General features: G+C 40.8%; 2 protein-coding genes across 2 annotated transcripts in view; one reads left to right on the top strand and one right to left on the bottom strand.

Annotated features, from left to right (window-relative positions):
* The first annotated feature begins 1,956 nt into the window (after window positions 1-1,956).
* Window positions 1,957-7,021, top strand: LOC121398159. Its single transcript, XM_041576890.1, has 4 exons — window positions 1,957-2,301; window positions 3,919-4,045; window positions 4,897-4,970; window positions 6,586-7,021. Exons 1-4 carry the CDS (start codon window positions 1,971-1,973, stop codon window positions 6,954-6,956), a joined length of 903 nt encoding a protein of 300 aa, XP_041432824.1. The 5' UTR covers window positions 1,957-1,970; the 3' UTR covers window positions 6,957-7,021.
* Window positions 7,022-9,182: 2,161 nt separating this feature from the next.
* Window positions 9,183-23,649, bottom strand: part of LOC121398310 — a 54,283-nt gene continuing 39,816 nt past the window's right edge. The window contains exons 13-18 of the mRNA XM_041577404.1: window positions 23,518-23,601; window positions 20,569-20,634; window positions 11,330-11,413; window positions 11,069-11,146; window positions 10,671-10,759; window positions 9,183-9,480 (exon numbers count right to left, since the gene is read on the bottom strand). Of these exons, the coding sequence (XP_041433338.1) occupies window positions 9,438-9,480; window positions 10,671-10,759; window positions 11,069-11,146; window positions 11,330-11,413; window positions 20,569-20,634; window positions 23,518-23,601 (444 nt within the window). The 3' untranslated portion in view covers window positions 9,183-9,437. The remainder of the gene's footprint in view (window positions 9,481-10,670; window positions 10,760-11,068; window positions 11,147-11,329; window positions 11,414-20,568; window positions 20,635-23,517; window positions 23,602-23,649) is intronic.

The raw sequence follows: 23,649 nt of genomic DNA, 5'->3' as shown, positions 1-23,649 counted from the left end.
TAAGTTGTAAGCACTTCAATAAACACCACTAATTAGTGTGTAAAGTTGAATATATCACTTAGTAATATGTTATAAAGTGCTGTGCAGTAAGTTATAAAGTGCAGTGCAATAAGTTAATTATAAAGAACTCTGAAATCCAAAGGATCTATATTACCATAAACCATAAATTCAGACGGAACCCCTTCACACAGATTTATACCCTACCAATATAATCAATAGTATTGTGCCAATTGATTAGGTGCTACCCCACTTGATCACCGATTTCTAAATGAATTGTTTGCAGTGGGGTAGCACCTAATCAATTGGCACAATACTATTGATTATATTGGTAGGGTATAAATCTGTGTGAAGGGGTTCCGTCCTAATTTTATGGTTTATGGTAATATAGATCCTCTGGATTTCAGAGTTCTTTAGTCCAACTGATCAAGTGGGGGTTCTTTTCTATCCTTCCTGATATTGTGGAGTATTTCTGTCTACCTATCCAGCTGACACAAGGTCACCCATTCCGATTAAAAGAAAAGAGGTTCCGCCTAAATATTGGGAAGGGGTTTTTTACAGTGAGAGCTGTGAAGATATGGAATTGTCTCCCTGAATCAGTGGTACAGGCTGATACATTAGATAGGTATAAGAAGGGGTTGGATGGTGTTTAGCAAGTGAGGGAATACAGGGATATGGGAGATAGCTCATAGTACAAGTTGATCCAGGGACTGGTCCCATTGCCATCTTGGAATTTTTCCCCCCTCTGAAGCAAATTGGAGAGTCTTCAGTTGGTTTTTTTTTGCTTTCCTCTGGATCAACTGGCAGTTAGGCAGGTTAAAAAAAGTTAAAAGGTTGAACTTGATGGATGTGTGTCTTTTTTCTAACTTACTATGTCACTATGTTACCCTTGGGTTCAATCTTCTCTACTGGATCTCCAGCCTCATATCTCTATGCAGAAGACCATTAGAAGCCAGATTACATTTCCATGGCCATGAATGAATATATTGTTGTTATTGTTGTGTTGTAATTTCTCAAGACAACTATTTTTCTTTATTTATGCTGCCTACCAGCCTTGTTCTATACCCAGGCACGTTTCAGGGGCTGCTGCCGCCTGAGGCAGCAGCCCCAATGCCGCCCCTCCTCCTGCTCCGCTCTTCTAACTACCAGCGTCGGAGCGGGTGGAGGAGGGGCCGCATCGCTAGGGCAGTGAGCGCTATTGCGCTCGCTGCGCTAGAAGAGCCGAATTTCCGTTTTAAAAAACGGAAATTCGGCTCTTAAAGTTACCAGAGGCGGCTTTTTGCCGCCCTTGGTAACTGGCCGCTCCGTGCCGCCTGAGGCAAGATTCTCACCTTGCCTCATGGCCGGAGCGGCCCTGTCTATACCTGTGTTTGCAATAAAGCTTATTTCAGTTTGTAAACATCAGTTTTGTCTCAATCTTAGTTTATGTTTTCTCCTTGATCTTTATTCCAAACCCTATGATCAGTGGCTCCTGGTCTTTAAAATAGTGATGGTGCAAGTAATATGTTGTTAATGCCTCTAGAAGAAGAAGAAGTCATGTGTGTACACATAGTAATAAAGTCTAATTTTTCAATTCTGTTACAACAAATGGACCCTTGACAATTGAATTCAGTGTATAGTTTCATTAAACACTGCAGCTTTAAGAATCCAGTCCTGATGTTAATGGACTGCAGATCCCAGCGTACTTTAGCCCTTGATTAACAAAATATTTATGCAACAGAACACCTGTTAAATAACAAACAGATTTTTATTCATTTTCAGCTAAGTAGAACTTTCTGACAAACATACAAAGGATAGGGTGGGGCATTCCCGGACTCTGCTAATAAAATACCAGATAATATGTAGAGTAAATAAAAGAAACACTCACACTGCAGAGATATTTGGGTGTGAAACATTCTTCAAAAACTCTACTTTCACTTTTGATTCCTGGTGCTGCCATTTTACCCTGGCATTCACAAACAGGCACAAAGGAGATGGCTGAGTATGAAAGACCAGAAGATCATGTGAAGGACTATATTCTCCGATTCAGCCTTGATAGATGTGCTCTTGGAAGCCAAGGCTATAATCGAGTTCTTCTACAGTTGTTTGGGTTTATGGGTCATGGCAAGTCCTCCCTCATCAACTCCTGCAAGTATGTATTAGGTGATGGAGACTACAAGGCACGTGCAAAAACATCAAGGTCCCATGGTGGGGTCACTGTAAACAGGAAAGCCTATAGACTCACCCGGACCATCACTATTGTGGATAACAGAGGTTATTCCAGGTTCAATGCGTTTGAGACCGGAGAAATTTATGCACAATTGGGTAAGTAGCAATTAGTGCAAATCTAATTCTAACAGAGCAAATACGCATATACGGTGTATGTACACAGAATCTTTACTAAGAGTGCCTAGACCCAAATAGTGTAAGAAGGAACATGGTTATATAAAAATGAATCCCAAAAAAATACAAATGTCCATCACACCTGACAGTTCTTGGTGGTGGTGGTGTACAGATCTCAAAGATTTTCATTATCGTATTGATCTATATATTTTATGAGCCTATGCTTGTTATCTTTGCTAAAATCAAGGCAAATTATATATCATAGACCTTGTAGAGTGCTCATTAACTTTGGCTGTATTTGGACTAGTGTCTAGACAAGCTGTGTTCCAGAAGAACACCAGCTTATGGTGCCATTGCTTATTGTTTCAGAGTGTACCTCAAGTTTCAAAAAGAAACAAATTTGTATCATTTTTTTGGGTGTGAAACTTTCTTATGAGCCTTCAGTAACATGTTAAATACACAGTCAGCTGGTCTACGTGGACCCCCATATGGGTGACTCAGTGTCTGAGATTTCTAGATGGGCAGCCGCCCCCACTGGGAGATATTTCAGCTGATAGGGAGTGTAAACAATTCAATGTACTCCTGAGTCTGAAGCTGAATACCAACTCCTAACTAATATTCTGTTCAGATACCTGCAGCTGAAACACACCTACTAGTCCCAATTCCCCCATAGGCCAAAAGTGGTCACTTATACTACTTTGGAGCTTTACCTCCACCGGCCATATTTGGCCAAAGTCCTAACCTAAATGTATATTATATTATTGCAGGTGGATACCACCCAATTAAACAAGCCTCAACAGCAATGGTGTGAGGATAGAGAATGATACATGCAGACTAAATTCCTTAACAGAGTATACCTCACCCCACAAAAGCTATCTAGGATATACTCTGGGGTTTCTGTCCAGTGTCCCAAGTGCCTTAACACTGTGGGTACCTTTTTCCATGTCTCTGGGAATGACCAGTGATACAGAGATTTTGGCGAGAAGTGCTTAATTATGGTTCTAGCTGTCACTAATATACATCACCCAGCCTATTTCTCCAGGGTATCATGGAAACTCTACAGCTGAGGCCCCCTGTTAGATTTTGTTACTTGCAACTCTTTTATTATGCCAAAAAGGCAATATTGCTCAACTGGAAATCCACAGGGCCACCTGTGCTTAACTTTTGGAAAAAGCTAATAAATGATTCCCTATCCAAACAGAAGCTCGTATATCATTTGAGGCCATCTGGAGATCTTGGCTGGAGGCTAATGTAATGTGTTAATGGAGATCTAAGTACTAGATGGGAATACTTTACAGTTCTTGTAAGAGGAGTATCACTCAGCACATAGGCTCTTTACAAACCAGCACTTATTCCTAATAGATAGTCCCACAACTAGATAAATAGCCATTGATATTGGCCTTTGAGACAAAATTACCTGAGGAAGAGTGACATGGAAGAACTTAACAGAATGTTTATTGAACTATGATGCTGATGTCTCCATACAGGATACCTTTTATATTAAATAAAATTAATATCCCTTTTCATTTAATTTCTAATTCATAGTATATGAGCAGCTCCTAAATATTGTCTACAAATGAAATCCTCCTTTATTTCTAGGAAATTTCGTCCCACTTAATGAGAAGGTAGAGTGGACCAATGACTTTGAGACAATGATTTCTAGACTGGAGGACTCAGAAATGGACCCAAATTTCACAGACCTAACAGTTCCAATTTTTGTTTACAGGTAAGATAAATCACCCCTTTACATACTGCAATAGCTATGATTCAAAGCAACATGCCAAATATAATAGATACATCTCTTATATAATTTCCAATTACGACAGCTTTAAGCACTTGAAACCATGGAAGGAAAATGTAAAAATCGAGGTAAAAAAGTAACAAAAATAGTATAGCCATGGACAATAAAAAATGAATGTAAAGAACAGGTAAAAACAGAAGAGAATCTCTTTAAAATATTGTGTCTGACACCAGGATGGCTATTAAGTGATAAGTTAGAGGTGTCATGGGATGACCAACTAATTGTGAGGCAACCAATTGACCATAGACTTACCAGAAAGTCAGATATAGGAAGGCAGAGATAGATTTTGGATGCCTGCTGGAACCCACCAGCACATTTCAACTGGGAGCAGGTCCTGTGGCATCTTTTCACAATGTGAAGCCCAATTCTGGTCATACACATTGCCTTGTGTTCATCAAATTTGATCAAATTGGACAAAAATGTTTGACTTTCCCTGGAGTTCAGTTAAATCTTCTCATCAATCAGTTCACTCAGAAAGCTATAAAGCATCCTAGTCCAATAGTTGTTCAAACCTTAACTCACAATAACGTTACAGATATACAAAACATTGTTGTAATAAGAATCCTGATATATTTAAGCTTTGCCATTAAAAGTTCAATTAATTATTAATTTACAGGATGCTGATGATTTTCTTTTTGTAATGTATCTCTTTATTGGTTTAGCAGTTTTTTTATAACATGGCGCCATGAGTACATAACAACAGGGTGAGAAGATGTTGATGAATTTTTGACTGCGGCTTTGAACTATTCATCGTAATATATTATCTTTGTCTTCAGTGTAAAAAAAGGACTTAACGATGGGGAGAAGAGAGAAACAAAGGAGTTCATTGAAAACTGCCGACTCATGACAGGTGCAATTTCATCAGCTTAATAGTATAACACTTGTACCCAATGTCTAATCCATTAGTGATAAAAACAATGTTTAGTATAAATCCTCTTTCAAAATCTATTAAGTGATATAATAAGAATATTTCTTCTGGCACTGATGTTAAACGTTCATCATGTTCCATAAATGGGACGATGAGGTCTTGAGTGGGAACTCACATAGCTGGGTATCTGATCTACAAAGGTTAAGAGTGTTGAGTTAGGCATCAAGGACCTGCCATAAGGCTTCATCTTCTACCAGCTATACTTTATGTATTTTTGCAGTTTAGCAAGGTATACCATAAACAAATATCAAAGTCTGATCTTTGAGATAGAATAGTTAGCTGGGCACTTGGGGGCCTATTTATCAAAAGTCGGTTTTTAGTGGTTTTAGAGGTCTATGAAAACACAACTAAATTCACAAACAAATGTCATGACATTTATTAAATATCTGAATAAAAAAAGTAAGAAGGGAAAATTTCGTTGAACGATTTGCTAATAACTACGAATACCTTGAAATCTTCTAAAAATTTTAGTTTTTCATACAATTCCTAGCAAAAAAAAGCCTGAATTGATTAAAACCGATCTAATAGAATCATCGCAGCTCCCACTGACTTCTAAAGGACCTCAACAACTTTTATCTGGTGAAGTTTCATATTAATAGTTTTTACACTTAAATCTCGAACATTTTTAGAGCTTTTTAAAACAACAATTTTTTTAACAATTTGTGAAAAAAAATGTAGGAATTAGATTTTTAATAAATGGGCCTCCTACTGTCTGGAATTCTCATGTTTAATAACTAACATGTTTTCTTGCTTTAAAGCATATACTGTACATGCATCACAATAACCCATACTTGCCAAAGTGTAGTTCAGTGTCAAGCCCAGCTCTTTGATTTGGTTTGATTTAAATGCCTAGGAGCCACCACACTAAATTCATAATAAGATATACAAGAGGAAGGTGAAATTCTTTACGGGCAGTTACATGTAGAAGGCTTTCATTTTTATAGCAGTTGTTTCTTTTTAAGGAAATTTAGCCCGCCTAAATTGTCAGTATCATTGGCCTATGACAAGGCTACAGATATCATAACACTACACTATCATGTATCTTTCCATAATTTTGACAATATCTAAGGTTGTAAGTAAATTTTCAACATGAATCTAATCCTAATTTTGATTGGGCTTTCCTATCACATCCTAAATAGGCTTTCAGATTGGGCCATTCTAGTATATTGTATATCCCCAAAGTTCAGGGCGTATGACCGAATGCATGGATTCCCAAACATTTTTACCCATGAGCCACATTCAAATGTAAAAAAGTTGGGAAGCAACACCAGCATGAAAAAAGTCCATGTAAGGGCTGTGATTGGCTATTTGGTAGCCCCTATGTGGACTGGCAGCCTACAGAATTCTCTGTTTGGCAGTACATCTTTTGTATGCAGCAAAAAGTTGCCTCCAAGACAAGAATTCAAAAATAAAGACCACTGGGACCACTGGTGAGAAATATGTTGCACTTTAGCCAATGGTTAGGGATCACTGACCTAATGTATTTTTTTTTATTGCTCTGAAAATATTTCCTCATTATGGATCTTCTTTCTTACAGGGGTTTACCCCATTGTGGTCCTTACCCATAAAATGTCTGGTGACTACACAAAAGCAGAAAATGACTTCAAACTGATGGGAGTGGAACAAATAATAAAGCTGGAGAATTACACAAAAAGAGATCACCACAAAACAAAGGAGAGGCACAAAGAGCTGTTAAAGTTTCTCTACTGTACATTGGAAGATGTCAAGTTCCAAATGAGATATCCAAAGAACCCAAGGAGAGAGAGGATTGAGAGGAAAAAGTTTTTGATTAAATTCCTGCATGACAGAGACATGAAGGAGAGAAAGGAGAAGGATAGGAGAAGGCTAGATAGGCAAGGATATATGAGGGTCAACTCAACTGGATTGCTTAATGTGATTTATAAGTGATACTAAAATGTTCCACTGGAGTGTGTCACTTTACATCACTGGTACATTATATGCAGTTTAAAATTAAATCATTCTCTAAGTTGTCCACCAAGCCTTTCTCCACTGTTACTTGTAAGTACATCCTTCTGTATATCTTCTCCTTTGTCTCCTTCACTTGTTTTGAACTAGGGCATAGAACAAATAGGGCTGTAGGTATGAGGCCATAGTTTTATTGTAAAGGTCAAGGAAAGTGTAAAAGAATCTGTAATGGTTTTCTGTAATACCTGCGATACCAAGTTCTTCCAGATCTTCATTTAATACTGCCATGGCCAAGAAGAGTAGCGTGGGTGCGCATAAGAAAATCGATGACTTGGATCGCAGGGGGTTGAGCATCAAGAAAACAACCCCAATCGCTTTTATACTTTCCTTAAAGATTCTGTTATGATTTTTATAATGTAGTTCATATTTGTAAATGACACTGTTTACACTGCAAATAATTCACTCTACCGTTTAAATTTCATTCCTGAACCAGCAAGTGTATTTTTTTAGTTGTAATATTGGTGTGTAGGTGCATCTCAGGTCACTTTCTCTGGTCATATGCTTTCAGAAAGAGCCAGCACTTTAGGATGGAATTACTTTCTGGTAGGCTGTTGTTTCTCTTACTCAATGTAACTGAATGTGTCTCAGTGGGACCTGGATTTTACTGTTCTTAGAGTGCTGTTCTTAGATCTACCAGGCAGCTGTTATCTTGTGTTAGGGAGCTGCTATCTGGTTACTTTCCTATTGTTCTGTTGATGGGCTGCTGGGGGGGGGGAAGGCTATCACTCCAACTTGCAGTACAGCAGTAAAGAGTGACTGAAGTTTATCAGAGTACAAGTCACATGACTGGGGGCAGCTGGGAAACTGACAATATGTCTAGCCCCATGTCAGATTTCAAAATTAAATATAAAAAAATCTGTTTGCTCTTTTGAGAAATGGATTTCAGTGCAGAATACTCCTGGAACAGCGCTATTAACTGATGTGTTTTGAAAAATCTATTTTTCCCATGACAATATCCCTTTAAAACAATAAAAGATTTGTGTTAGTAATGTTCTTAATGTAAAGGTGGGCAGGCTTTCCTTGTCCTTGTAGTTATCAGATGGTGGCTTCTTTCTGATAGTTTGTACTTCCAGCGCTCAAACAGGATATTATTGAATTAGAGAGGGTGCAGAGAAGGACAACTAAGCTGATAAAAGGTATGGAAAATCTTAGCTATGAGTAATGACTGGTCAAGTTAGGGTTGTTCCCTGGGCTGGTCTATTGTTTAGTCTGGGATGCTGTGACTCAAACTTCCCTGGACTGGAAGTTTTTTGCTGAAACTCTGGCCTAACGATTCTATTAAAATACTGTCAAGTAGTGATGTGAGGAGCCGACCCGATGCCCGCGGTACCCGTGGGTCGGGCGGGTTCCAGTCGACCGTGCACTGCTCCTCGTGGGTGGCGGGCAGGTGTGGATTGAGCCCTTCTCCTACTCTCCCCGCCACCTTCAAATGCCGGCGTCCGACTTCGGGTTTTATAGTCTTGCATCTGCTCGACCCGCCCCTTTTGTGATGTCCGGAAGTGCGGGTGCGGGCGGGCGTGGGCTGGAGCAGGGCGGGTTAGGTTCGGGTGCGGGTCAGGAAAACCCTGACCCACACATCACTGTTGTCAAGGCTTCACAAAATGAAAACCCCACATATTCCTTTTTTGAGTTATCTTGCAAATTGACATTACTATAAGCAGTTTGCATATTTTTGTCCTTTACATTTCTGTTTTCCACTTTGCCGTAGGCAGTAATGACAGAGGGAAAGCTAAAATAGACTGAAAACAGGAAACTGCATTATCGTAAGGGACCAGAGGAGGCGCTGCTGCTACTGTGGATTCCACTGGCTGTACTGTATTCTTACATAGGCAGAGATGTTATTCTACATTGGGACATCTTACTGTTGTCTAGTAAAACATAAGATAAGGGGTCTCATTTACAGTATGTAGGTGTGTCCCCAGTAACAAAAGGCACCATAGGGTTCATTTACAAATGTAATACAAATTAAATGACAAAAAGCACCCAAATCTGTAACATCCAGACACTTCAAATGGTGCTTGCATTAATACATGCCTTTACATTCCCCTTTACTGAATAAGGAGCAAATTTGAAAACCATTTCCAAAGCAGAGAGCATTGCCACAGCAGAATTGTTGCCCACATTGACCCCAAGAATGTGCGCACTCCATTTATCAAATCAGTTGTTGATTTATTTCCATTAAGTTCATAACTAAGGCAAGTCAAAAATAACTCTAGAAGTCTACATCTGCATTTCTTTTATTATGTTATTGCCATAAATGGAAACATCTGAAAAGTCCATTGTCCTCCACTTTGGGACATTGCAGAATTTTCTAATCACTCAAATAAACATGTTTATCATCTTTATTATAAAAGCCCACAATGGCGTCCTTTCACTTGACATGGCCAATATATTCATTTTGGTTTATCTCCCCTTATGCTTCTGCAATATGGAGGTGCAATATGATCTGAGAAAGAAAATAGAAACAGAAACCATTTATTAAATTGGGTGCAAGGATGCTCCGTTCTAGGCATAAATCTTCTCCATGGGTTGATAGAGCCCATACTACTGTACAGGGAAACTGTGAGTGGGTAGGGTTGCCACCTTTCCTTAACTGGTATTCCAGACGATGGGAGAGGGTTGACATCATGGTCAAAACTAGTGATGTTGGTGCAGGACTAGTGATGTTGGAGGTGGGACTATGATGTAAGATCAGTGATTCCAAGATTGTCACATCAATCAAAGGGAGTCCTCTCTGGATTTCCTCTTTTGGAAAACTGGACATGCAGTTTTGGACAGTCCCCCCAAAAATGGACATGTGGCAACCTTATGGTTGGTTAGCACTTCGGAAATTGAGAAGGAAAAGCAGCAACAGAATATCTAACTGGAGTAGATAACTCAGTAAGTGGAATCAGTGGTCCAGGTGCATCATCCCCAAATCATCAGCTCAGGTAGTGGGAAACCAATATTATGCAAATAAACAGAAATGGGTAACCCGGCACTGTAGGGAATCCACGGGGCCAAAAATATAGAAGTAAAAGTAATATTAATTAATAATAAAAAAAAATACACATCTTCATAGGCCCTATGCGTTTCATGCCCAATAGGCACTTAATCATATTGCTTTTACTTCTATATATGTTGCCTTGTGGATTCCATAGAGGACCAGATGGACCATTTCTGTTTATTAGCACTTGGACATTACCTGGAACACCCCATAGCTTGAGCAGGCATTACGTATAGGACTCAAATGTGCTGCTCTTGGCTCTTTGCACCAGAGTTTTAGTACAAGGTTGTACATCACTGGGCACAGAATGCAATGCATAGTAGAGTGCTACATTCATGAGCCCTAGCAACCATGCAATGACTAAGACACTGGAATACGAATAGGAGAGGCCTGAATAGAAAGATGAATAATAAAAAGTAACAAAGCAATACATTTTAGCTTTACAGAGCATTTGTTTTTAGATGGGGTCAGTGACAAATCAGAAGAAGAAGGCAAATAAATGAAAAATAAATACATAAAAAATAAATAATGAAGGCCAAATGAAAAGTTGCTTAGCATTGGCCATTCCATAACATACTAAAATTTTACTTAAATGTAAACCACCCCTTTAAACATAAAATAAAATATATTTATGAAATGTGAATAATTACGATAATACGTGAGGCCAATCAGGCTGGGAGATAGAAAGTATTGTCACTACCCCAGCCGGCACCATATAAGTTTCACTCAGTCGCAGGCCCTGGAATAGAAAGAAAGGAAATGTTTCAGGAAGAGAAAATAGTAACAAGAGGCAGATGTTCAGGAATCCATTTCTATAAAAGGCTAAAGATTTGCATTGTCTGCAAATATCTCCCTAAAATAAACGACACTACAATGAAATCATAATGAGAATTTAGGCACCTTACATCTTAAAGTCTTCCATGCCTACACATAAAGGGATACAGAATATTTTCAGATACATGAACGTATGAAAATCCCAGTGGTTACTGAAGCTTGATATGGTTTTCTATGGCATCATACGCCCCTTAGATAGAATATAAATACTTACAGCAGGTATGTAGGGTATATAGAATGTATTTCTCACAAGTCCCAGGGAAGCTGCAACCCAGGGAAAGGCAAGAGCCCACTGTGAAGAACATAGAGAAGACAAGTTCATCAGTGTCATTGTCTGACATCAAACATTCACTACAATATGGTGGAATTACTGTCTTTTCTGCTGATATTTCAATTACTGTGAAAGGTGACACTGAAAATGGCTACTGATTGGTTCCCATACATATAGCACACACATATATTTCTTTATACTCACGTTCCATACGCTGGGTCTGCTCAGTGCATTTCCCACACAGATTATTGTAGTTCCGTATGTTACAAGGGACAAAGAGACAGAGCTCTAAAAGAGAGAGTTTGTGTCAGTACCAGTGCCCAACTTTCCAAGGTACCGGGGTGTAACTACAGAGGAAGCAGACCCTGTGGCTGCAGGGGGGGGGGCCCATGAGGTATAGGGGCCTTATGAGACCCTCATTATTGAGCGATTTCATACTGGTAAAACAGGAAACCTCTGGATATATTTGGGACCCTAACATTAATTTGCTGTGGGGCCCAGGAACATCTAGTTACACCACTGCCTGGTACATCACTAAGGTATGAGACAATATATATATAATTATATATATAATTATATGTATTTCACACAATTCCTGAAACCATCAAGGCCACTCATCATTCTAGTCACATGCCTGCTTCCCTGAGCTGACAAACCTGTTCTGTTATCCAAAATGCTCGGGACCAGGGGTTTTCCTGATAAGGATTTTTTCGTAACTTGGATTTCCATGCTTTAAATAATTTCTATACTAAAAAATAATGTAAACATTGAATAAACCCAATTATCTTGTTTTACCTCCAGTAAGGATTAATTATAGGGATGAACTGAATCCAGGATTCGGTTCAGGATTCGGCCAGGATTCAGCCTTTTTCAGCAGGATTCGGATTCGGCCAAATCCTTCAGGGTGCCCAAGAACTTGGCATACCTTTAAACTCACTCAATGTAAAGTTCACTGAAAAGCTCATTACAATTGTAGAAGAAAGATGGCAAAGCCCTTTTCTCTAGTCGGCCCTCCTGTCAGTGCAGACATATGTGTGATGTGTAGACTGGACAGAAAAATTGGTCTCTTGGCCCCTCCCTGTGGTTATATAGGCAGGCTCCACCTCTGTTTCCCAGTTCTTTTGTCCTGCCTCGGAGGTGAAGGACAGAAATCCCACTCCTAGTTTATTATTTTATTTTTATTACAGACTTCTACAAAGGAGGCATGCAGAGCTGTCTCTCAATGCTATTATACTATTCCCTCCTTGCTGGCAGTTTGTAGCAAGTGGAATAGAGGAATCCTGCACCCTGGCCTTGACAGTTACTGTCCCAAGACTGGGGATTTGGGCAAGGTGTGCAGTGCTACCTAAATGCCCTGCAGGTGGATAAAACTCACAGCCACACAGATAGGAATGCAATGCTACCAATATATCTGACATTATATATCAGGAATGTGGCTTCAGATAAGTATATATTGCTGATCCCACCAGCGCACAAACTTATAGGTATACTGAGCTACCTACTAACCTGTGTCAGTGCAATGCCTGACCACACTGAGCACCAACCGCTACCTGGGCCTTTCCGAGCGCAATGTCCTGCATGCAGGCAAGCAGACCGTGCCATTTTGGAAAGGGCACAGCTTAATGTTTGGCACGCTTCTCCTTTTGCCGCGAATAACGAGATGCAACCGTGCGGGCTGCCATTTTCCTTATTCCGGATCGCGTCTTTAGACTGCTAGCATATAAATCAGCACAGCTCCGCAGAAAAAGAAACTACACCGTTTTTTTTGGATATAACAGATGGTGCATATTGCTCGGATTACATTCCAGATGACAATACTGAAATTACTTTTAACTGCAGTTATACAGACAATGGAAAGATCAGACTTATTACGAGATCTGAGAGAGGGCATTCAGGTGGCCAAATCAATAAAGAGGTCAACTAAGAAATCTGAAAAGGGGGCAAAATGCAGAGTGTTAACACTCTCTCAGAAAATCTGAATCAACGTATTGCTCTGATTGTTAACCTATTGAGCCACCAATTCTATCTCCTCAGGAGATTACAGTAGACACTAACTAAAGCAGTGTACAAGTACATTGTAATGAGAATTCAACCTCAGGAGGGCAATTTTACCCCTGAGAGGGCCAATAGAGCAGAGCAAATAGCCACACCACAACTTCCACCACAGGTCAGAGATTTTTTAGAGTGGATAAAAACCCTTCCACTCCACATCAATAGCCCACCAAGCGTAAGGCACAGGGTCCCCCATCTGACTTCTGATAGCGAGGTAGAACCTTTGCCTAATATTGATGCAGTTTCATTTCATGACTCTGAAATACAGGCTTCTGAACAAATAGATTCTGACACCCATAGCGAATCAGATTCTGAACAAACCACTTTTGCCAAACCAGATATTTGCCAGAAAACTACTAAGGGAGATGATGGAAACTTTAGAGATCAAAGATGAGACTGTTGCAATATCCAAAGAAGATAAGGTGTTGGGTGTCCATCAAAAGAAAACACTGACATTCCCTATGTTAATTCCATCACCAAGACCATTGACACAGAATGGGGACAACCAGATAGGCTATATACCCTAACAAAACGTTTTTATGATACTTACCCAGTACCCGAAGAACAGCGCAAAGTATGGGATAAACCACCTTGAGTAGATTCAGCCATCTCTAGACACTCAAAACAAATTACCCTTCCAACTGAAGAGGCAGCCGTCAAGGATCCTATGGACAGGAAATTAGAGTCCTCCTTGAAGTGAGCATACACTCAAGCAGCAGCAATACTGCATCCAGCAGCGGCAGGCTTAGCCCGCACAGCCAAACACTGGGCACAGGAGATGACTCACGATACACCAGCTTCTGTTTAGGAACTGGCCAAGGATATAAATTGGCTTAACACTGCCATTTCCTTCTTAGCTGATACAGCATTAGAAGTTGTCCGTCTAGCCGCAAAATCTACAGCCGATGTAGTAGTAGCTAGAAGAGCACTATGTCTGTGACACTGGTCAGGAGATACAGCTTAAAAAAAAACAACTTTTGAGCCTACGCTATGCAGGGGAATTGTTGTTTGGACCAGATCTCAAACAAATTATCAGAGGTCACAGGAGGGAAAAGTACGTTCCTTCCACCAGGAAAAAAGGCATGGGTGGACCAACCACACAGGCCGACCACTAGGCAAACATGGTCAACACCAAATCATAATTTTCATTCCATTACATCATCTACTGTCACGGTCGGCACCCAACACCAGAACAAACACCAGGCACCCTGGTCTCGGCTCATGCTTCACCAGTAGTGTGACCGCCTTTGGGCCTCGTAAGGCCAAAGGTCACGGTACAAGCAAGATAGGCGAATTCGTCAGACAGGCAGGATCGAGGTAGGTAGATAGCAGGATCGTCAGGCAGGCAAGGGTCAAAACCGGGTAATCAATCAGATGGGATGAGGTAGAATCGGAATCAAACAACAGGCAGGAGTCAAACCAGGAAGTCAATCAGGAAGGACAGACGGAATCGGAGTCGATTTCAGGCAAGAGTCAGGTTACGGAGGTCAGAGAAGTCAAAAGCCAGGCCGGGTCAAAACACAGAAGTTCAAAACAGAATTCAGGCAAACAGGTACTAGTACAAGGCTCAGGAACCACCAGGAAACTAATCCTATCGAGGGCAAAGAAAAAAGTGTAATGGCCCTTTAAATACCCATAAGGCCTAGCGCCATTGCGCGCTGACGTTATGCGTCAGCGCACCTTTAAAAGGAACAGAGGTGCACCGCGCGCGCCCTTAACAGAACGGTGCATCAAGGGGAAGACCGGCGTGGTGGGCATCCCCGCCGAGAGCGCAGCGGGCGTCCCCGCTAGACCACCAGGGTAAGTTACTGTTACATCTACCTTTCGTACCACCAATCCAGACCAAAATGCTAGATGCACTACGCAACAGTGGGAAACCTCCCACAAAACCAACCTCAGCCTGACCAACCACAAAAGAACCCAGCATCCAGGGTAGGGGGTCGCTTATCCAGATTCTCCAACTACTGGAAAAAGCAGGTGTCATCACCCCAGTACCAGAAAATCAAAAATTCAAAGGGTTCTACTCCAACCTTTTTCTGGTAACAAAGACATAAGGGACTTACTGCCCTGTCCTCAACCTAAAACAACTAAACAAATTCATTTTAAACTACAAATTCAAGATGGAGTCGATCAGGTCAACAATAGCCTTCATGGAACCCGAATGCTTCATGACATTCATGTTCTCATGCATCCAAAATCACAAACCTTCCTCCGGTTCGCATTCGGAGATCAACACTTCCAATTTGTGGCCCTACCCTTCGGGCTTTGCACGGCACCACGAGTATTCACAAAGGTACTAGCACCAATGGTAGCTCACTTGAGGACAATGGGAGTCCATGTGTTACCGTACTTAGACGAGCTACTGCTCAAAGCACAATCACTATGTCAAGCAACCATAGAAACAATAACTTTACAAGTCCTGAAACAACATGGGTGGTTAATCAACCACCAGAAAAGCACACTACTACCTTCCCAACAAATACAATTTCTGAGGCTGCAGTTCGACTCCAGGTGTCGGACAGTACAGTTAACAAAACCAAAGTAGAAAACATAATCAACTGCACAACAAGTCTTCTCAGAAAATCCACATTTACGGCAGCCGACTGCCTACAACTTCTTGGGTTCATGGTTGTGTGACTAGAAGCCATTCAGTACGCCAGGTTTCATTTGAGACCTCTACAGCGATTTTTTCTGAAGTACTGGAACAAAGATCATCAGGATCTTCAGCAAACCATCCCATTTCTCACCCAGACAAGGAACAGTCTCCTTTGGTGGATGGTCCAAGAAAACCTAAATGCCAGCAGAAGTTGGGCTCTTGTAACTTGGATTGTAGTGATGACCGACGCCAGTACCTTCAGATGGGGAGCGGTATGCCAGTCTCATACACTACAAGGCAAATGGTCCCCACAAGAGGCCCGTTTACCAAAAATGTGCTAAACTGCGGGCTATAGTGCTAGCTCTTCAAGGTTGATCGAACCTACTTCGAGCAAAACCAGTCAGAATTCAATCAGACAATGCCACAGCAGTGTTCTACGTCAACAAACAGGGAGGAACCCACAACAAACTAGCGATGCGGGTTGTAGCGAAGGTTATGTCTTGGGCCGAACAATACGTACCAACCATATCAGCTGTGTTTATACCCAGAGTAATCAATTGGGAAGCAGACTTCCTCAGCAGGCAAACAATCGACCAAGGTGAATGGAGTCTCCATCCTGAGATCTTTCACAAATTAATAAACATGTGGGGATACCAGATATAGACATCTTGGCATCCAGACACAATTTCAAACTTTCATGCTACTGCTCCAGGACCAGAGACCAGGGGCAGCCTTCATAGACGCTTTAGTAATTCCCTGGAATTTCCAGAAAGTGTATGCCTTCCCCCCACTGGTGATATTACCCAGAGTGGTAGCCAAAATAAATCAGGAAAAAGTAACCACAATACTTATTGCACCAGACTGGCCCAACAGACTCTGGTACACAGACCTGGTGAGCATGTCCATTGCCAGACCATGGAAACTACCTCTACGACCAGATCTTCTGCTACAAGGTCCAATCCGACACAACTTGTCCATGTTCCATTTAACGGCATGGCATTTGAGACTCAATTGTGGTCCAACAGAGGTTTTTCTCTACCAGTGATAAACATTCTTCTCCAGGCAAGGAAGGCATCTACGGCAAAGGTGTACCACAGCATCTGGCGAACCTTCCTAGACTGGTGCGACGACAGACAACTGTCCTGGGAAGACAGTATGCCACAGGTCATGTCTGACTTTTTATTCGCAGGATTCGAAAAAGGATTATCACCTAGTACACTAAAATCTCAACTGTCTGCTTTATCAGTATTATTGCACTTCAAATGGGAGGAACAACCAGATATCCAACAATTTCTACAAGAAGCTCTGAGGATCTGACGCCCCTTTCAGGACCCAATGCCTCCTTGGGACTTAACATTAGTACTGAGTACTGTCAGCACTCCAAAAGGCACCATTCGAACCACTCCATAACTGTGACCTGAAATGGTTGACCTTAAAAGTTGCTTTTCTTATTGCAAAGAGAGTATCAGCAAAGAGAGTATCTGAAATGGCAGCATTGTCACATAAAGAACCATGGCTTGTGATCCACAATGACAAGGTTGTCCTTCGGACAGTACCTGGTTTTCTACCAAAAATAGTATCGAGTTTCCATATCAATCAGGAAATTGTTCTTCCATCCTTCTGTCCAAATCCGACTAATAAGGAAAGACAGTTACAATAGTTGGATGTTGTCAGGGCGCTTAAAATAAACGAAAAATGGACGGTTGCTTTTCGTAGATCAGACTCACTTTTAGTTTCCCATTCCCCAGCACACAAAGGCCTAGCAGTGTCTAAGCTTTATAACAGAACTGGGAAACAGAGGTGGAGCCAGCCTATATAACCACAGGGTGGGGCCAAGAGACCAATTCTTCTGTCCTGCCTCCAGAGGTGAACCTACACATAACCCATACATCTGCACTGACAGTTCTGGCCTACTAGAAAAGGATTTTATGGTAAGTATAAAATACTCCTCAAATGTTAATGGCATATCATTGTCACAATACAATGCTCCATTTTGCCTGAAACAATGTAAGTAGAAGCAGCTCCAGAGATGTCCCAACTATTAAATCTGTCCCTTGACCAACAAGCTTTTTGGTTCAATGTTGGAGCTAGATGTCCCAGAACATGAGGGTGTTTGTGTGGTGTTTATACAAATGCCTGTAGATGTCACTATGCTTAGACTTATACTTCCTGCACAGCTTAAAAGTGAAAGTTAATGTTGTGAAATGGCTGCAAGAGTCTGCTAATAAAGCTCTTTTAAACTACTCATCCTCGGCTACCCAAAACATAACAATTGGCAACGAGATGGATTTTCTACCTATGCAGCAGCCTGCAGCTTTTCTTCCAAACCCTGGTGAGCCTACCATACCTTTTACTGCTTGGATCCGTATGTTTGAAAATTTCATTATTGCTGCTGACCAAGGGGAGATGTCTGCTACTAGAAAGCGTGCTTTACTTATTCACTGCCTGGAAGCAGAGGGACAGCATATATTCTATACATTACCTGATGAGACTTATGAAACTGCTCTTACTGCTATAAAGAACTTTTTCATGCCAAGAGTGAATATGGTTGTTGAAAGATATAAATTCCGCAAATGTGGACAGCGTAATGGCGAATCCACAGAACAATTTGAAGCAGCTTTGAGAGAGCTGGTTGTTACCTGTGACTTTGGGAATCTAACAGATGAAATGCTAAGAGATCAAATAGTGGAAAAAACAAACTCACCTCGCATTAGAGAGAGACTGCTCCTAGAGCAGGATTTAACCCTTGCAAAGGCTATTACAGTTGTTAACCAAATTGAAACAGCAGTAGCAGGGGCTGTAACTCTCAGTCAGGGAACTGCTGGGAATGTACAGATTGTGAATTCAACACTGTGGCCTAATAATGCACAGTCACAGGCAAAATACAGTGCTAAGGAAAGGGATTCACTGCAAAACCATACAGCAAATACAAATAAAAAATACTGCTTCTGCTGTGGTTCAACACAACACACTGCAAATCATGATACATGTCCTGCAAAAGCTGCACAGTGCCGCAAATGCACAAAAGTAGGACATTTTGCTAAGATCTGCCGTAGTTCTGCTAAAGATGTTCATAAAGTCACTACTACAAGTGTCACAGTATTAAGTGTGGATAAAGCTGGTACATTTATTCCAGACAAGTTTATATGCACTGTCAGTGTCAGTACTGCTTCTGCTGACAAGGGACACTCCATTAACCTGATGCTTGATACAGGTTCAGCTGTTTCTATACTACCAAAGGAGATTTTCTTGAAATACTTTGCAAAAGATCCGCTTGTTCCACCTTTCCTGAAACTGGTCAGTTACTTAAAGGATCCAATCCCTGTGCTTGGTTGCTTGCCAGTGACTGTACAATTTGAATCAAATACTGCAAAATGTGACTTTTACATTGTGAATAAGGGTACTGCTATACTTGGAAGGGATCTCTTTGCTGCATTAAACCTACAATTAGTTGATGGTCTCATTACTACAGCACCAGTGCCTGTCACACAGCCAGTGTCTAAAATTTCACCACAAAGCAACACTTCACTGGGCTGTGCAAAGAACTTTGTACACAAAGTTAAGTTGAGACCAGATGTAAAACCAGTACCATTTCCTGATTCAGTATGGGAAAAACTTGCTATTGATATTGTCGGTCCTTTTGCAGATGTTTCTATAGACTGCAGATTTGCTATAACCTTGATAGACTATTACAGTCAATGGCCTGAAATTGCATTTGTTTCTCATATAACATCAGCTACAGTAATAACATTTCTGTCTACTGTCTTCAGCAGAGAAGGTAATCCAAAGGAGTTAATATCGGACAACGGACCAGTTTGTCTCATATGAGTTTGAATCCTTTCTGAGAGAGAGGAATATTGTGCATAGGAAATCTTCAGTGTATTACCCACAAGCAAATGGAGAAATCAAGCGATTCAACAGAAGTCAGAAAGAAGCACTACAGAAAGCAAATCTTACTGGGAAATCTTGGAAAGTATTTACAACAGAGTTCCTACATAACTACAGAGCAATGCAACAACCCAATCATCTCCTGCTGAATTATTACATTGCAGACATCAAACTTCCACAAAACACTGTGCCTACAAAATCATCTACTGCTGACATTGTGAAACATCACCAAGCCAAATGCAAGGCTTATACTGACAGAAAACGTGGTGCCAGAGAAGTACACTTTCAGCCTGGATCTTCAGTCAGAATTAAGAAACCAGGAATACTGAAACAAGAACAATCTAAATTTACTACACCACTTGAAGTGAGACACCAGCAAGGACCATACACATATGAACTGTCTGATGGATGCATATGGAATGCAAGTCATCTTGCTCCTGTTAGATATGACTTTGGAGAAGCTCCATTTGATGAAGGACATTTTCCTACTCCTGATGTCAACTGCAATATGCCTGAAGAAAGTGAACCTATAAGGCGTACTGATAGAATCAGTTAACTACCTGCATGGACCAAGGACTTTGTTATGTGAAGAATGGGTAATGTTGTTTTAAATGCATACTGTTTAATGTTGCTGTTTATTATAGTTGTCCAAATGCTTCCCTACTATAGGGGGGAATATGTGGTGTTTATACAAATGCCTGTAGATGTCACTGTGACCAGACTTATACTTCCTGCACAGCTTAAAAGTGAAAGTTACTGTTGTGAAATGGCTGCAAGAGTCTGCTAATAAAGCACTTTTATACTCTACTCATCCTTGGCTACCCAAAACATAACTGTTTGTGATCCTTGCAAGGAAGGTTCTCAAGTGTTCATCATTAAATACAATACATGTGCTGTAGTTACTTACATCTGGCACTCGCATATACCGTCTGAGCCCCAGGGAGACCCCTGTGCAAGCAAAGAGAAGAGAAAGCTGTTCCAAAAACAAAGAAGAGCATGTTATATTTATATTCTATCCTGCCTTAATTAGGGGCCTCTGCTCCCACCAAGTCCATAGTTTTTTGCATTTAAAGATCATTATTTAATACCATTTTCTAAACTTTGACCGTGGTTTTTGTATCAAATGGAGATATTAAAAGGAGAATGGATAAGTATTTTGATTTTATGAAAATATTTACCCACTCTGTTTGAAGTTTAGGTCTTATACAAGTCTTGTTCTTTCCAGGCTCAACTCAACCTCAACTTCCTTTGCTACTCTGCTAAGTTGACTTTTAGAATCTCATTTTATGAGATGTGGCAAAGAACAAAAATTATGCAAATCTGCAAATATAAAGGACTTTGTTCAATTGAGTTGAAAAAAGACAAAGTCCATCAAGTTCAACCCCTCCAAATGAAAACCCAGCCCCATACACACACCCCTCCCTACTTTTAATTAAATTCTATATACTAATACCTACACTAACTATAGAGTTTAGTATCACAATAGCCTTTGATATTATGTCTGTCCAAATATATCATCCAAGCCATTCTTATAGTCATTAACTGAATCAGCATCACAACATCACCCGGCAGTGCATTCCACAACCTCACTGTCCTGACTGTGATGAACCCCCTACGTTGCTTCAAATGAAAGTTCTTTTCTTCTAGTCTAAAGGGGAGGCCTCTGGTACGGTGATCCACTTTATGGGTAAAAAGGTCCCCTGCTATTTGTCTATAATGTCCTCTAATGTACTTGTAAAGTGTAATCATGTCCCCTCGCAAGCGCCTTTTTTCCAGAGAAAACAACCCCAACCTTGTCTCCCCTCATAATTTAACTCTTCCCTCCCTCTAACCAGTTTAGTTGCACTTAGTCTCTGCACTCTCTCCAGCTCATTTATATCCCTCTTAAGGACTGGAGTCCAAAACTGCCCCCATACTCCAGATGAGGCCTCACCAGGGACCTATAAAGAGGCAGAATTATGTTTTCATCCCTTGAGTTAATGCCCTTTTTTATGCAAGACAGAACTTTATTTGCTTTAGTAGCCACAGAATGACACTGCCCAGAATTAGACAACTTGTTATCTACAAAGACCCCTAGATCCTTCTCATTTAAGGAAACTCCCAACACACTGCCATTTAGTGTATAACTTGCATTTATATTATTTTTGCCAAAGTGCATAACCTGCATTTATCAACATTGAACCTCATTTTCCAGTTTGCTGCCCAGTTTTCTGTCTTAGCAACCCCATTACCTCAGTCAATGTCTGGATAATTGAAGTCACCCATAGCAACAACTTGACCCAGCTGTGAAGCCGCTTGTATCTGCAAGAGTAGCTGGGCTTCATACTCGACACTTATACCAGGTGGTTTATAACATACACCAATGATAATTCTTTTTGTTACCTTTTGCCCAGTCAAAATCTCTACCCAGAGGGATTCTACACCCTCACCAGTGTCAGCTATTGTTATTTCTTTAGCGCATGGCTTTAATTCAGGCTTTACATACAAACACACTCCTCCGCCCTTTTTAATCCCTCTGTCCCTCCTAAAAAGGGTGTAACCATTTAAATTCACAATCCAGTCACATGTTTCATCCCACCAGGTCTCAGTGATACCAATTATATCATAATTTTTAGAGCAATTAATTCTAGGTCTCCCATTTTACCTGACAAACTCCGTGCATTTGCAGCAGACAGCAGAGGTTACTACTTTTACTTTTGAAATTTGCATTACTTAGTGGAGAATTATACGTTAAGTTAGAATTATTCTGTTTTCCTTGTAACAGAGGGACCTCCTTAGCTGGTAAACTGTATGCCCCCCTCACTCCTCCCTCATGACCCCTTACTAACCCCACTGCCCCGTCTACCCTAGCTTCCCCAAAATTCTTTATCTCACCCCCCCCTCTTGCCTAGTTTAAACACTCCTCCAACCTCTTAGCCATTCTTTCCCCTAGCACCGCCGACCCCCTTCCATTGAGGTGCAAACCGTCACGACTGTATAAGTTGTACCCCAACGAAAAATTAAAGTAGAAGGAAACTTAGTGTCCTAGCAAAACATTTGATTGGTAGGTGCCATCTTATACCCAAATACAAAACAGCAGGCACTAAGATTAAGTGCCCAAGTGCATGAAACGTGAAATGCTATGTATAAATTTACTTTGTGGCCTGAAATAAAGTTCTCCTTTGTTTTACAAGCCTGTTTGTCTAATCTGTGAGTGCCTGATGTTTTCTGTTTGGTTGAATATCTTCACCTTGAGCTGTAGGTCTGGGGCATGTGCACCCAGACCCCACATACTACTGGTGAGATTACAAATTCATTGACCCTGCATTGGGAATTTCTTTCTTTGAATGTATCATTTATAACAGCCATCTTACACCACCTAATAATCTCCTCTGAGCAATCACCAACACTGAGCATGTGCCTTTGCAACTGCTCTAGATCTGGCTTGAATTGCTCATAATCAGTGTGGTTAATATCTTGGAGGAGAAGATTATGCGGGGCAAGAGGGCATCATTCAACTTTGCTAAACTACTCTGACTTTTGGGAACAGTTTTGGGGAAATTTCGAGGTGCAGCAATGTGTTTCAATTGATACGATTTGGGAATACAATAGCTCCACCTGCTGGTCATTTTCCAACCAGTCTGACCACCAAGTAGTCAAGGAAGTTGTAAGGAGAAAGAAAGAGGCTGCTCTGATGAGAAACCTTCCTCAAATCTTTCCTAAGCGGAAGAACATCAGAGCAGCCTCTTTCTCCTGAAACTGACCAGCAGGGGGCACTGTTGTAAAAAAATATCATTAATGTTAACAGTTCATGTATTCTTTAATATCTTGGAATCTAAAAAAAAAAAAAAAAAACATTAAAACCACTAGTACTTACGTTCTTAACACTTGGGTCAGAGCATGCCCATCCCAAGGTGACCAGGTTAGCCGCATAGGATATGAGAGACAGGATATGAGAGATCTAAGAGAGAGAGTAAATTGTTCACTATCAGTTTCCAAGAAAAATAAT

The sequence above is a fragment of the Xenopus laevis genome, chromosome 9_10L (genome assembly GCF_017654675.1).
Source record: "Xenopus laevis strain J_2021 chromosome 9_10L, Xenopus_laevis_v10.1, whole genome shotgun sequence".
NCBI classification, from domain to species: domain Eukaryota; kingdom Metazoa; phylum Chordata; class Amphibia; order Anura; family Pipidae; genus Xenopus; species Xenopus laevis.
The sequence above is the reverse complement of the archived record's forward strand: the minus strand, read 5'-3'. Positions and strand labels throughout refer to the sequence as shown.